The sequence below is a fragment of the Taeniopygia guttata genome, chromosome 14 (assembly GCF_048771995.1).
Source record: "Taeniopygia guttata chromosome 14, bTaeGut7.mat, whole genome shotgun sequence".
NCBI classification, from domain to species: Eukaryota; Metazoa; Chordata; class Aves; order Passeriformes; family Estrildidae; genus Taeniopygia; species Taeniopygia guttata.
The window spans coordinates 6,747,969-6,762,435 of record NC_133039.1 but is presented as its reverse complement, the minus strand read 5'-3'; the positions used below and the strand labels follow the sequence as shown (position 1 = coordinate 6,762,435).

The following is a 14,467-nucleotide window of genomic DNA, read 5'->3' as shown; positions in this document are numbered from 1 at the left end:
TGAAGCCATAGTAGGTGTCGGGGTCGGCCAGCTCGGGGAAGCGGTGCTTGAGCTGGCTCTGCAGGGTCAGCGTCTCGTACCACATCTTGCTGTCGATGCGCAGGTCCCAGTGCTTGTTGACCACGATGAAGTCGGAGCTCTGGTACAGGATGGACAGGTTGTCGATAGTGCCCGGCTCCATGGCCCTGCGGGGCAGAGAGAGCGAGAGGGGGATCGGGATGAGGAACGTCCAGCTGCGGGATGGGCACCCCGGGATGGGCACAGCGGGCCGAGACACGCGGGGCGGGCAGGGAGCAGGGCCTGGAGGTGGGATACCGCAGCAGGGAACGGAGATGTACCGGTGCTGCCGAGCCACCAGCGCCACGCCGCTGTCACCCCGCCTGTCCCGCAGCGGTGCGGATGCTACAGCAGCGCTGCCGCGCCCGTGTCACGGCGCAGTCCCGCCGCGCGTGGGAGGCGCATCCATCCCCGCCGCGCTGTCACGCGTGGGGGCCCCGCAGCCGCGCGGTGCCGCCTCTGCCCATCCCGGCGGCGGCCACCGGCCTCGCCCCGCCGCAGCCCGGCCGCGAGTGCGGCGGCTCCGCCGGAGGGCACGGGACGGAGGGGAGGGGACAGGGGACGCGGGGCGGGGACTCGCACGGCGGGGAGGACCCGGGCAGGGCAGAAGTGATCCGGGCAGGGCGGAGCGGACCCGGACCCGGACCGGGACCCGGACCCGGACCCGGACCCAGACCCGGACCCGGACCCGGACCCAGCCCCGGCCGGGGGGACCGGCCCCGTCCGCGCTCCCGCAGCGCCCGCCGGCAGCGCTCACACCGCGTCCAATCAGCGCCGGCCCCGCCGCGCCCGCCCGCACGCCGTGCCCAATCAGCGCCGGCTCCGTCGTGCCCGCCCGCACGCCGTGCCCAATCAGCGCCGGCCCCGCCGCGCCCGCCCGCGCGCCGTGCCCAATCAGCGCCGGCCCCGCCTGCAGCCCTCGCGCGCCGCGCCCAATCAGCGCCGGGTCCGCGGCGCGCGGGCGGAAGCGCGGCGGGCGCGGGGCCGGTGTGGCGGCGGCGCGGCCCATGGCGGACACCGAGCCCGGCCCCGAGGATGGCCCCGAGGATGGCCCCGAGGATGGCCCCGAGGATGGCTTCTACGAGCGCTTCGCCGACGAGCTGGAGGTGCTGGCCGAGCTGGGAGGTGGGCGCTGCTGCGGAGGCGGCGGAGGGAGGGAGCGGGCGGCACCGTGCTTTGCGCGCCCGTGTGTGCCCGTCCCGCCGCGGGTCCCTCCGGTGATCAGCACCGTGATCTGATCCCTCTCACAGATGGGCCATCCCCACCCGCCGGCCCCAAAACATCGCAGTTCCGCGGCAGGAGGCAGCCGCCGGAGGAGCCCGACCTCCCCGGGGGTTCTCCCGGGGTTACCGGCGCCAGGAAGAGGGACCGGGACTGTGTCCCCGCCGTGTCCCCGGCAGCAGCCGAGCCCCGCAGTAGGTTTGACCCGGTTGCCCGGGCGCTGCTGCCCGCTGTCCGCCCGCCCCGCGCGGTGCCGGCTGCCGGAGCATCCCCTGGGTACCACGGTCCGAGGTGATGCTCTCCGCTTGCTCCAGCCCCGAGGCCGAAGCGGCAGCGCCTGGAAGCTGTTAAGAAGCTCGATTTTGGTGCAGACGATGAGCTGGCTCCGGATGTCTCCTGGGATGGTGGCCCAGAGGCACCTCTGGCTCCCCACAATACCAGGTTGGCCACCCTGAACCCCATTTTTAACAGGAGGGAGCAGAAGGGCTCTTCCCCTGCTGAAGGAATTTGGTGTTTTCCAGCTCGAGCCGCCTGGACGTGAGTGGAATGATCCCCCTGCAGACCACACCACCCTTGGAAAAGAAGAAGGTCCTGAGGAGAGCCCCCATCCTGGAGGATTACATCAATGTGACATCCACCCAGGGCACCAGGGTCTTCCTGGTGCTGAGGGATGATCCCTGCGGGACAGGGCTGGAGGTGAGGAGGGATCTGAAGGTCGGGGTTGCTCCTCTGTGGCCTCCAGGTGGCTCAGGAGGGGGCTGGTGGTGCTGTGTCCTTGCAGCTCCCAGATTCCCTGGGCTGGAACGCTCGCAGGCCACTCCACTTGCTGGGAGTGCCCTTCTCCTACCTGAAGGAGCAGGTGGATCAGGAGGTACCACATGTCCCTGACCTTCCCCTCTGTCCCTGCCACCCCTGCTGGCTCCCAAATCCCTGCCCCCCAGCCATGGACTGGGGTTGTCTCTCACCCCTCTGTGTTTTGCTCAAGCGATGCAGGCAGGTTCTGGAGGCCTCCCAGCAGCTGACAGAGATCATAAACAGGTGAGATGTTGGGGTGAAATCCCTCAATCCCTCCCCAGTCCCTGCCACGCTGCTGGATTTGCCTCCCAGCTGCTCCTGCAGGATCAAATTTTGGAGCACCTGCAAGCAGAGGAGCCTTTTTGCCCTCATCCCCCCCCCTGCTTGGGGAGTCTGGGTGGAATTCCCACCCTGCCCTGACTCCTGGGGTGCTTTGGGGTGAATGAATTAATGCTGCAGCTGCCTGGGGAGCGAGGCCAGCACCGAGAGCCCGGATCCCAGCATGGACACGGCTCCAGCAGCCCAGGAGGAGTCTGCACCCCACTGCCTCTGGGTGGACAAGTTCACCCCCCAGCGCTATATGGAGCTGCTCAGTGATGATGTGAGGTGCTGGGACAAAGGGGGGCTTGGGATGGGTGGGGTCAGCACCTCTGCAGCTCTTCCTTATTGCTGTGGGATCAGGAATTGCCTTTGGAAGCGCTGGCTGGGGAAGCACTGTGTCTGTGCTGCTCTGCCTGTGAGTCCCTGGGAGCTTGGGGTGGCAGGTTTGCACTGCAGGCTGGGGATGTTAGGCAGAAAAAACTATGGAATGTGACCAAAATGAGACAAAAAAGATAGGGAGGATTTTAACCAGAAATTGTTGGCTATTTTGGATTTTTTTTTGGGGGGAATGTTAGAAGTTTTGTAGGGAATTGGAGAGGCTGGGAATTGCTGAGTTGAGGCAAGAGAGAGCAGGGCCAGCAGGGATGGGGCTGGTGTGACTTACCCAGGCTTTCCCTGGGAAGGGAAACATTCCCACCTTGTCCCAGGGAGCTGCCAGGTGGAGCCCTGAGCAGCTCCTCCATGAAGCAGAGCCTTCCTCTGCCCCAGGCTGGATTTTCCGTGGGTTCCATGGGTTTTCCTGCTTTCCTGCAGTACACCAACCGCTGCCTGCTGAAGTGGCTCAAGCTGTGGGACACGGTGGTGTTCGGCAAGGACAAGGCTGGCAAGAAACCCAAACCCAGCCCTGCAGCTCATCCCCAGCTCAGCCATCCCAAGGAACATCCCAACAAGTGGAAAAGCAAGGTCCAGCTCACCGAGGAGATGCTGGAGGCCGAGCTGGACCAGCACAAGAGACCCAAACACAAGGTGAGCAGGAGGGGACGTGGCTGTGGGTGCCTCTGCTGCCGCCAGCTGAGGAGCAGCGTTGTCCCCTCCAAGGCGGTCCCCTCCAGGGGTGACCTCCTTTCTGTGCCACAGGTGGCCCTGCTCTGTGGGCCCCCTGGCCTGGGCAAGACCACGCTGGCCCACGTCATCGCCAGGCATGCGGGGTACAACGCCGTGGAGATGAATGCCAGGTGAGAGCCCCTGGGTGCCAGGTGAGAGCCCCTGAGTGCCAGGTGAGAGCCCCTGGGTGCCGGGTGAGAGCCCCTGGGTGCCGGGTGAGAGCCCCTGGGTGCCAGGTGAGAGCCCCTGGGTGCCGGGTGAGAGCCCCTGGGTGCCGGGTGAGAGCCCCTGGGTGCCGGGTGAGCCCATGCCCTGCCCACAAAAGGGGGAAGGTGATACTGTGGCAGAGGTGATGCTGGAGATGATGGTGGCCTGGGACTGATGCTGTTCTGGAGGTGGAGGTGATGGTGTCCTGGGAATGATGGTGTCCCAGAGGTGAAGATGTTTTGGAGGTGATGCTGTCCCAGGGGTGATGGTGGAGGTGCTGCTGTCCCGAGGGTGCTGCTGTCCCAGGGGTGATGCTGTTGTGGAGGTGATGCTGTCCCAGGGGTGATGCTGTCCCAGGGGTGGTGCTAGCAGTGTCCCCACCCCTGAGGTCAGCCGTCCCCGTGTCCCCTCGCAGCGATGACCGCAGCCCCGAGGTGTTCCAGACCCGCATTGAAGCTGCCACCCAGATGAGGTCGGTGCTGGGCTCCCACGAGAGGCCCAACTGCCTCATCATCGATGAGATCGACGGCGCGCCCGCGGTGAGTCCCTCAGACATGGCCCCATCAGCAGCTCCTCCACCCTTCCACGAGCAAGAATCCGTCCCTCCATCCTTGTTTCCAGCAAGAATCCATCCCTCCATCCTTGTTTCCAGCAAGAATCCGTCTCTCCCATCCTTGTTTCCAGCAAGAACCCATCCAAACTCAGGGACCTCATAAAGCAGGAAAGCTGGACAGAACACACATCCAACCAATACGGTTAATGCAGCATTCTCCCTTTGTTAGTGAGAAGATGGCAGTTTATATACACTTCTACATAGTTTACAGTTTACAAAGGCAATCTCTTGGCAAGCCAACATTGTTTGTCTTTGCCTTAAGGTGGTCAAGCTTTTCACACTGCAGTTCTACTCTAATTCACACTCTGATAGCTCATTACTTTGTAGTTACCTTAACATAATTTCTAACTGCACCACAACTGAATTCTTACTGTGTCAAAAGCTTCCAGGCCCCACCAAGGCGCTTATCAGGGGCCTAGTCTGAGGGGTAGCTCAATTCTCACTCCAGACATAAATCATGCCCTCTCTCTCTCAGAAATTCTGCAACACCCATCCCTGTTTCCAGCAAGAACCCATCCCTCCACCCTTGTTTTGAGCAAGAGCCATCCCTCCATCCCTGTTCCCCCAGGCCTCCATCAATGTCCTGCTGGCCATCATCCAGCGGAAGGACGGCGAGGCCGAGGCGGGCGCGGGGCGGCGGCGGCGCGAGGGAGGGCTCCTGCTCCGGCCCATCATCTGCATCTGCAACGACCAGTGAGTGTCCCCTGCCCGTGGGGAGGGGACAGGGACACCAAACCCTGCCCCCAGACAGGAGGTGGCTGCTGGGGGTGTCTCTGAGTGCAGCTCTTCAAGGCCTGGGGTTGGTTTCGGCGTTGGTTTGAGAGTGTGCAGGGATAGGAATGGAGCTGGGAAGGGGCTGGAGAATCCCTGAGGGAGCTGGGAAAGGACTGGAGAATCCCTGAGGGAGCTGGGAAGGGGCTGGAGAATTCCTGAGGGAGCTGGGAAAGGGCTGGAGAATCCCTGAGGGAGCTGGGAAGGGGATGGAGAGTTCCTGAGGGAGCTGGGAAGGGGATGGAGAGTTCCTGAGGGAGCTGGGAAGGGCTGGGGAACTCCTGAGGGAGCTGGGAAGGGGCTGAGCCTGGAGAAAAGGGGGATCGGGGGGACCTTGTGGCTCTGTACAGCTCCTGCAGGAGGGGACAGCCGGGGAGTCAGGCTCTGCTCCAGGGAACAGGAGGAGTGGGAATGGCCTCAGGCTGGGCCAGGGAAAGTTTAGATTGGATATTTGGGAAAATTCCTTCATGGAAAGGGCAGCCATCGGTTGCTCCAGGCTGCTCAAGGCAGTGGTGGAGTGCCCATCCCCGAGAGGATTTCAGAGCGGTGTGGATGTGGCACTTGGGGACATCATTTCATGGTGACCTGGCAGTGCTTGGGGAACAGTTGGACTCCACACCCTGGGAGGCCTTTCCCAACCGAAATAACTGCAGGATTAGGAAGGGAATTCCATGCTGGGCTCTCTCTCAGCCCCTGTGTTTCCCTCCCCAGGTTCGTGCCCGCGCTGCGCCCGCTCCGGCAGCAATCCTTCCTGCTCAGCTTCCCCCGCACCGCTCCCTCGCGCCTCGTCCAGCGCCTCAGCGAGGTCTGGGCTCTGCCAGCTCCCCTGTGCCCGTGGTCGGTGTCCCCTGTGCCCATGCCTCAGTGTCCCCTGTGCCCGTGGTCGGTGTCCCTGTGCCCATGCCTCGGTGTCCCCTGTCCCCGTGCCTCGGTGTCCCCTGTGCCCGTGCCTCAGTGTCCCCTGTTCCCCTGGTTGGTGTCCCCTGTGCCTGTGCCTCAGTGTCCCCTGTGCCTCGGTGTCTCCTGTGCCCGTGCCTCGGTGTCCCCTGTGCCCATGGTCGGTGTCCCCCGTCCCCCTGGTCAGTGTCCCCCATCCCCCTGGTCAGTGTCCCCTGTCCCCGTGCCTCGGTATCCCCTGTCCCTGTGCCTCAGTGTCCCCTGTCCCCGTGGTTGGTGTCCCCTGTGCCTCGGTGTCCCCTGTGCCCCTGGTCAGTGTCCCCTGTACCCCTGGTCGGTGTCCCTGTCCCCGTGGTCGCTGTCCCCTGTACCTCGGTGTCCCTGTCCCCGTGGTCGCTGTCCCCTGTACCTCGGTGTCCCTGTCCCCGTGGTGGCTGTCCCTGTGTGAGCCCCGCTGTCCCGCAGATCGCGCTCCGGCAGGGCATGCGGGCGGACACGGGCGCGCTGCTGGCGCTGTGCGAGAAAACCGACAGCGACATCCGCGCCTGCATCAACACCCTGCAGGTGCTGGGGACACTGCCGGGGACATGGGGACATGAGGAGGGACACAGGGACCCAGGGAGGGACATGGGGACGTGGGGACACTGCCAGGGCTCTGGGGACACAGGGAGGGACATGGAGACGTGGGGATGGCCTTGGGGACACGGGGAGGGTCATGGGGACATGGAGAGGGCCCTGGGGACACAGGGAAGGCTCTGGGAACATGGGGATGGCTATCAGGATACTGCCAGGGCCCTGGGGACATGGGGATGGCCTTGGGGACGTGGGGATGGCCTTGGGCACATGGGAATGGCCCTGGGCAAATGGGGATGGCCTTGGGGACATGGGGATGGCCCTGGGCAAATGGGGATGGCCTTGGGGACACTGGGAGGACCCTGGGGACATGGGGATGGCCCTGGGGACATGGGGATGGCCTTGGGGACATGGACATGGCTGTCAGGACACGGTGTGGCCCTGGGGCGATGGGGATGGCCATCAGGACATGGCATGGCCTTGGGGACATGGGGATGGCCTTGGGGACATGGGGATGGCCCTAGGGACACAGCAATGGCCCTGGGGACACGCTCCTGCTGCAGCTCCAGGATCACACTGGGACAGAGGGGGCAAAAGTCCCTTCCTGAAGCATCACCCGGTCCCCTGGGGTGTTTTGAGCCCCACACGTGGAGGAAGAGGGGGGTGGCTGTGTCCAGCTGCTCCCAGGGGCTTCGGGGTCCCCATCCCCTCCGTGCCCTGCTCCTGCTGCAGTTCCTGCACGGCCGAGGGCAGAAGGAGCTGAGTGTGCAGATGGTGCAGACCATGAGGATTGGCCTGAAGGACCAGAACAAGGGGCTCTTCTCCATCTGGCAGGAGATCTTCCAGCTGCCCAAGCCCCAGAGGTAGAAGGAGGGGGTTTTTGCATTTGTTGGGTGCTTGGGTGTTGGCATTCCCATTTCCCAGAGAAGTTGTGGCTGCCCCATCCCTGGAAGTGTTCAAGGGAGGCTGGATGGGACCTGCAAGGTCCTGGAGAGCAGCTGCTTGAGGGGATTTGTGTCCATCATAGAATCCTGGCATGGTTTGGGGTGGAAGGGACCTCAAAGCCCATCCAGTGCCACCCCTGCCATGGCAGGGACACCTTCCACTGTGCCAGGCTGCTCCCAGCCCTGTCCAACGTGTCCATGGGCATTGCCAGGGATCCAGGGATCCACCCTGTGCCAGGGCCTGCTCACCCTCCCAGGGAATAGTCCTTCTAAACCTTTCCTCTCAATTTAAAGCCATTCCAGATGCTTTGTTACCACTCAATAATTCATCACTGGCATTGCCTCCAGTCCAGTTTCCAAGGACCCAAATATTCCTCCAGCGCTGGGAAACCCTCAACTCTTCCCTTTGGGCTCCCCCAGGCACAGGATAGGAATGGATCCCTCTTTGCCAGCCCAGCTCCTGCTGGGGGACGAGGACCTGTCCCACCCTGGGGGCTCAGGGGGCTTCAATTCCTCCTCCCACCGCTTCCACCACATCCTGCACCTCTCCACCTCCTCGGGAGAGCAGGAGAAGCTGGCCCAGGTGAGAGCAGCTGGAATGGGAAGCTCAGACCCTCGGCCAGGTGAGCCCCACCTGATCCCACACTCGCTTCCAGGGCCTGTTTGAGAACTTCCTGAGCATGAAGGTGCGGGACTCCAGCCTGGGCTCCGTCTGCCTGGCCCTGGAGTGGCTGGGCTTCTCCGACCTGCTGGGCCGGGCCGTGCTGCAGGGCCAGAGCTTCCAGCTGCTGCGCTACCTGCCCTTGGTGCCCGTGGCTTTCCACCTGCTCTTCGCAGCCACCACCGTGCCCCGCCTGGCATACCCCAGCAGCCAGCCCGAGGTAAGTGCTGCCAGCCTGTGGGAGTCCAGGAATTCCCTCTGGCTGCCCTGGCAGGGGTCAGGAACCCCCCTGGACAGAGCCCCCAGAGACACTGGCTGTGATCTCTGTCCATGGAAAAGAGTTTTCAATCTTACAGGGTGAATTACAAGCTCTGAGTGTTTGATATGAGTAATAATTAAGTGTGGCATGGGTGCAAAAGTAAAATTTTAGGATTCTAGATTAGGGGTCCAAAGGGGACAAGATGGAGGAAATTGGGTGTGCCTTGTCCTTTTTCTCCTTCTTCACGCCCTCCATGTTTCACTGTGGTGTTGGCATTTTTCTGTTGGTTCAGGCTGGGGACACACTGTCCAACGTAGGTGACAGATATTGGCACGTTATTGTAAATCCAGCACAGGTAGTTTGTGGTATTTAATGTTTGTACCATCCCACTGAGGGCAGAGCCCCACACGCTGCCCTGCAGGACAGAGCTGCGGCAGGGCAGCAGAACATATTAGAGATAAACAGAATAAACCACCTTGAAACCAGCACAGACGAATTATGACTTCTTTGGCAGCGGGGCTGAAAGACAGAGACTTTCTACAATTTTGGGATCATTTAAATACCCCAGATTCGGGCAGCAGCCCTCCCCAGGTGTGTCCCTGCAGGACACGGCCTGAGGGAGGCTGTGGTGCTGTCCCCAGGCCGTGGCCAGGCTGGGCCAGATGCAGAACGTGCTGCTGTCCGTGGTGTCGGGGATGGCGCCGGGCGCGCGCGGCTGTGTGGGGCTGCAGGCGCTGGTGCTGGACGTGCTGTGCCTGCTGCTGGACATCATCGCCCCCAAACTGCGGCCCGTGAGTGTCCCTGCCCTGCTGAGCCCTCTGCAAACCCTACCCCAACAAGCCAGCCTGGGTTTGTGTCCCAAATCCGGGCTGGTGCAATGCTGGGGGCAGGTTTTGGGGTGCCAGGCTGTGTGGAGAGGTCCTGGGTCCCACCTGGGCTGGGCTTGGCTGAGCAGAGCTTTGGGGAGCTCTGAGGCACCCCCATCCAGGAGAGGCTCTGTCCTGTGTGTCCCTGAGAGAGGACTAAACTTGGTCTGGGACATTCCTCACCCAAAAGTAAACCCCGTGCTTGGACTGGGATGTTCCTCACCCAGAAACAAACCCCATGCTTGATCTGGGTCCTTCCTAAACCCCATGCTTGATCTGGGTCCTTCCCAAACCCTGTGCTTGGTTTGGGGCCTTCCTCACCCAAAAACAAACCCCGTGCTTGGACTGGGACCTTCCTCACCCAGAAACAAACAAACAAGAGAGGACTAAACTTGATCTTGGACCTTCCTCACCCAGAAATAAACCCCATGCTTGATCTGGGACCTTCTCACCCAGAAACAAACAAATCCCTAAGAGAGGACTAAACTTGATTTGGGACCTTCCTCACCCAGAAATAAACCCCGTGCTTGGACTGGGTCCTTCCCAAACCCTGTGCTTGATTTGGGACCTTCCTCACCCAAAAGCAAACCCTGTGCTTGATCTGGGTCCTTCCCAAACCCTGTGCTTGATTTGGGACCTTCCTCTCCCAAAAGCAAACCCTGTGCTTGATCTGGGTCCTTCCCAAACCCTGTGCTTGATTTGGGACCTTCCTCTCCCAAAAGCAAACCCTGTGCTTGATCTGGGATGTTCCTCACCCAGAAACAAACCCCGTGCTTGGGCTGTTTGGGGTTTCCAAGTTCTCTGCTGTCCCCTGGGCAGGTGAACACGCAGCTCTACAGCCTGAAGGAGAAGCAGCAGCTGGCTGAGCTCATCAGCACCATGCTCACCTACAACCTCACCTACCTGCAGGAGCGCCTGCCCGAGGGCCAGTACATCTTCAAGCTGGATCCGTGAGTGCCGGGCTGGGCAGGGCGAGGGGGACTCAAAATCCTTCCCTGAGAGGCTGGGGAGGCCCTGGAATCCAATTCCCAGAGCAGCTGTGGCTGCCCCATCCCTGAAGTGTCCAAGGCCGGGCTGGATGGGATTTGGAGCAATCGGGGTTGGAGCTGGGTGGTTTTAAGATCCCTCCCAGCCCAAACCATTCCAGGATGGATTCTGTGCTGATCCTCAGGGAGGAGTTGGGACTTTTGGCTTGGCTCCATCCCCAGGAGGTGGCAGGACAGGGCTGACCCACCTGGGCACGTCCCTGTGTCCCAGCATCTCTCTGGCAAACAAATCTGATGTCAGCAGCAAAACGTGGAGTTTATTTCTTTAAAACTTTCTAAAGCATTGGTTTGACAACTGATTTCTGAATGGCTGCAGAGCCACCTGACTCGGGGCTTTGTGCTTTTATTTTAGGGGCAATAATAGTGGAGAAATAGTGAATAAGTAGTGGATAAATAGTGAATAAGTAGTGGATAAATATTTAATAAATAGTGGATAAGTAGCGGATAAATAGTGGATAAATAGTGAATAAGTAGTGGACAAATAGTAAGTAGTGGATAGGTAGTGGGTAAATAGTGGATAAATAGCAAAAAAATAGTGGATAAATAGCAAAAAACAAATGAATAAATAGCAAAAATAGTAAATAAATAGCAAAATATAGTGGATAAATAGCAAAAAAATAGTGGATAGATAGCAAAAAATAGTGGATAAGCAGTGAGTAAATAGTGGATAAATAGCAAAAAAATTATGAATAAATAGCAAAAAAATAGTGGATAAATAGCAAAAGAAATAGTGGATAAGTAGTGGATAAATAGCAGAAAAAAAAAAGTGGATAAGTAATGGATAAATAGGGAAAAATTAGTGGATAAATAGCAAAAAGTAGTGGATAAATAGTGGATAAATATGAAATATTGAGAGCTGGCAGAGGGACTGGTGGCTCCTCAGTGCTGGGGAGACTGAAACAGGCCTGGCTCCTGCCCTGTCACCAACCCAGCTGCTCTGATGACCCCAAACTCCTGTTCCTGCCTGGATGCCCCTGATCCTGTCCCTGGCACCTCGGGGTGGCTCTGAAGGCTGTGCTGTGCCCTGAGCTTTTCAGGGCAATCCAGCACAGTTCCAAATCTCCTCTTTGTGCTTTCAAACCAGGATTAAACCCCTCTAATCCCTCCTGCATTCCCATTACCATTCCCACACTGGGGCAGGGGGGGAACTGAGGAAACAGCCATGGGGCAGGGCTGGGAGGTGCTGGGGCTGGCTGGCTGCTTTTTGGGGTTGATTCCCAATTTTCCCTGTTTTTTTTCCCATGCTGGGATGGAGCTGGCTGCTTTTTGGGGTTGATTCCCAATTTTCCCTGTTTTTTTTCCCATGCTGGGATGGAGCTGGCTGCTTTTTGGGGTTGATTCCCTATTTTCCCTGTTTTTTTCCCATGCTGGGACGGAGCCAGCTGTTTTTTGGGGTTTATTCCCTATTTTCCCTGTTTTTTTTCCCATGCTGGGATGGAGCCGGCTGCTTTTTGTGGTTTATTCCCTGTTTTCCCTGTTTTTTTCCTCTGCTGGAATGGAGCTGGCTGCTTTTTGGGTTGATTCCCTGTTTTCCCTGTTTTTTTTCCCATGCTGGGATGGAGCTGGCTGCTTTTTGGGGTTGATTCCCTGTTTCCCTGTTTTTCCCATGCTGGGGCTGGCAGGCAGCACAGAGCTGGCTGTTTTTTGGGGTTTATTCCCTGTTTTCCCTGTTTTTCCCATGCTGAGGCTGGCAGGCAGCACAGAGCTGGCTGCTTTTTGGGGTTGATTCCCTGTTTCCCTGTTTTTCCCATGCTGGGGCTGGCAGGCAGCACAGAGCTGGCTGTTTTTTGGAGTTTATTCCCTGTTTTTTCCCGTGCTGCAGGAACCTGGAGGCCGTGTGCCGCTTCCCGGAGCTGCCGGCCCGCAGGCAGCTCAGCTACCAGGCCAAGCAGCTCATTGCCAGGGAGATCGAGCTGGAGAAGATGAGGAGGGCAGAGGCAAGGAACCTGGCTCAGGTGGGCATTGCCAAAAGGCTGCCAGGGCTGTGGATGTGGAGGAAATGCCCAGGGATTTGTTCATCCCCAAGCTGCTGAGTGGAAATCCAGGATTAACCCCTCTGGCTGCAGCTGTTTCCCTGCACAGCTGGGCTGGGCTGCAGGGCTCAGCTTTTTGCAGGAATTTCTGCAGGGAGTTCAAGCTTTGAGCCCTTCCGCTGTGCAGGGTGTGAGGAGGTGGGAATTTTAGGTGGGAATTGTTGGCTGCTGTTTGTACCTGGCCATGTGAGAGGTGAGCTCTTCCCTGCCTTCCTGGTGAGCTCTTCCCTGGCTGCTGCCACTTCCAGAGGTCCCAAAGCCCCCAGGAGCAGCAGAGGGGCTCTGCACGTTCTCCTGGAGGCAGGAAAAGATGGGAAGGGGTGGAAAAGGTGGAGAAACATCCTGGGTGTAGCTGATGCCTGCCCTGCCCTGGTGCCAGCAGGATAATTAATCCCTGGGAGCCCCTTGGAGCAGGAGAATGGCTCCTGGGAGATGTGTGGGACAAAGAGAAGCTGCAGAAACCTCTCTGAAGGCTCCTGTTTACATGGTATGGATGTGAAATCCCAGGGAAAGGGGCTGCAGGTGATCCCAGGAGGCAAAAAATGCTGGAAAAATCCTTGGGATGTTGCAGGCCAAGGGGGTGGCAGATGCTCAGTGGCCAAGCCTGCAGCTCAGACACCCTGAGTGGAGCCTGGCTCATCTCTTGCTCCCCACAGGACCCCAGGAATGGCCCCGGGGAGGAGCGAGGGGACACGGAGCCAGCGGGGATCCCCAACCATCGGCAGCGCCTGGAGCACATCGTGAGCAGAGCAGCGCTGCAGGACAAGGTCAGGCCCCAATTCCTGCCCCAATTCCTGCCCCACTTCCCACCAGCTCTTCCCTGGGCTGCCAGGCACTCCCTGGCTCTGCTGGAATTTGGATTTTTAGCCCAGGTTCCTACAATAGCCCAGCTCAGCTCCGTGGTTCCCGTACAGGCATCGGCGTGAATGGGAGCTGGGTGACATTTTGGATGTGTCCCAGGAAGTTTTCAGGGCTGGGGGAGGGAGGAGCTGTGGGAATTTGGGCTGAAATAGCTGAATTTGGGCTCTGTGGGAAAGCAGTGTGGAAAAGCTGCTCTGGAACGATCCCACCCTGGGCACCCCGAGAGGAGCTGGGATCCTTCCCTGGCACTGCCCCTCTCCAGGGCTCAGCTGCCTGCCCTTACCTGGGTATAAAACCCCACCTGAGCCTCACATTTTGTCTTTCCCCCAAATTTGGCTGCTGTTGGCATTCCCAGGCCCTTCCTGCAGGATTTGCTCAGAGGAGCCTTGGGGTGGCTGAGCCTTGCCCAGGGACGACCCTGCCGTGGTTTTGTCCCTCTGAGCAGCAGCTGGAAGTGCAGAGCCAACCCTGTTCCTACTTTTTGCTTCCCACAGCCTGAACTGGATTTTTTTGGGAGGCCACTCCAGAGGAAAGAGGCGGCCACGGCCCCAGGTGGGTGACACAGGGTGGGTGGCACAGGGACAGAGTGTCCCTGAGCTCTGGGTGGGTGGCACAGGGATGGGGTGGCTCCAGCCCCAGGTGGTGGCACAGGGACAGGGTGGCCCTGGGTGCCACTGGGGGCTCTCCCCATTCCCAAAGAGGGGCTCCTGTCCCTCAGCCCCATCCCCAGGGGACAGCAGCAGGGACAAACTGTGCCCAGTCCAGCTGGCAGGGAGTTCCTGTGGGCACATCCATGGATTCTGACCCCATCCAAAGGCAATTGGAGGTGAATTTTTAGCTGCAGCATTCAGGATTTGGGAGCATCAGCTCTGCCCTTGCAGACCCTCCCCACATCCCCCCTCTCAGGCAGGGCACAGCTGATGAGTTGAAGGTTTCCTGGCTGGTTTTAAAGTGGATTTTCCCCCTGCAGCCCCTCGGGTTTCCAAGGAGGAATCCCTGGAGCTGCAGATGGGCAAGGCCGTGGGGAGGAGCGACGTCTGGTTCCGCTTCAACGAGGGCTTCTCCAACGCTGTCAGGAGGAACCTCTACATCAGGGACCTGCTCTAGGGCACCAGGGATCAGCTGCCTTTGCCTTTCCAGCCCCTGGAGAGGCTGTGTGGCCATCAGCTCGAGGTAGTGTTTTTTATTACCCAATTATTTTGTTTAAAAAAGAAATAAAACTTATCAGGAAAAAAAAT

General features: G+C 59.5%; 1 protein-coding gene across 2 annotated transcripts; it reads left to right on the top strand.

Moving 5' to 3' along the window:
• The first annotated feature begins 13 nt into the window (after window positions 1-13).
• On the top strand, window positions 14-14,466 carry CHTF18 (chromosome transmission fidelity factor 18). 2 transcript variants are annotated; one of them, XM_032751062.3, is made up of 22 exons: window positions 14-1,182; window positions 1,308-1,472; window positions 1,593-1,719; window positions 1,800-1,974; window positions 2,060-2,149; window positions 2,264-2,316; window positions 2,533-2,674; window positions 3,208-3,420; window positions 3,532-3,629; window positions 4,121-4,244; window positions 4,887-5,011; window positions 5,801-5,894; window positions 6,452-6,550; window positions 7,292-7,422; window positions 7,924-8,086; window positions 8,160-8,384; window positions 9,065-9,214; window positions 10,109-10,239; window positions 12,158-12,290; window positions 13,025-13,135; window positions 13,724-13,781; window positions 14,200-14,466. In XM_032751062.3, the coding sequence occupies exons 1-22, from the start codon at window positions 96-98 to the stop codon at window positions 14,334-14,336; spliced, it is 3,831 nt and encodes a 1,276-aa protein (XP_032606953.3). In that variant the 5' UTR covers window positions 14-95; the 3' UTR covers window positions 14,337-14,466. The 2 variants fall into 2 exon arrangements, with proteins under 2 accessions (XP_032606953.3, XP_072791629.1); XM_072935528.1 differs by having other exon boundaries at window positions 7,852-8,086.
• The last annotated feature ends 1 nt before the right edge of the window (window position 14,467 follows it).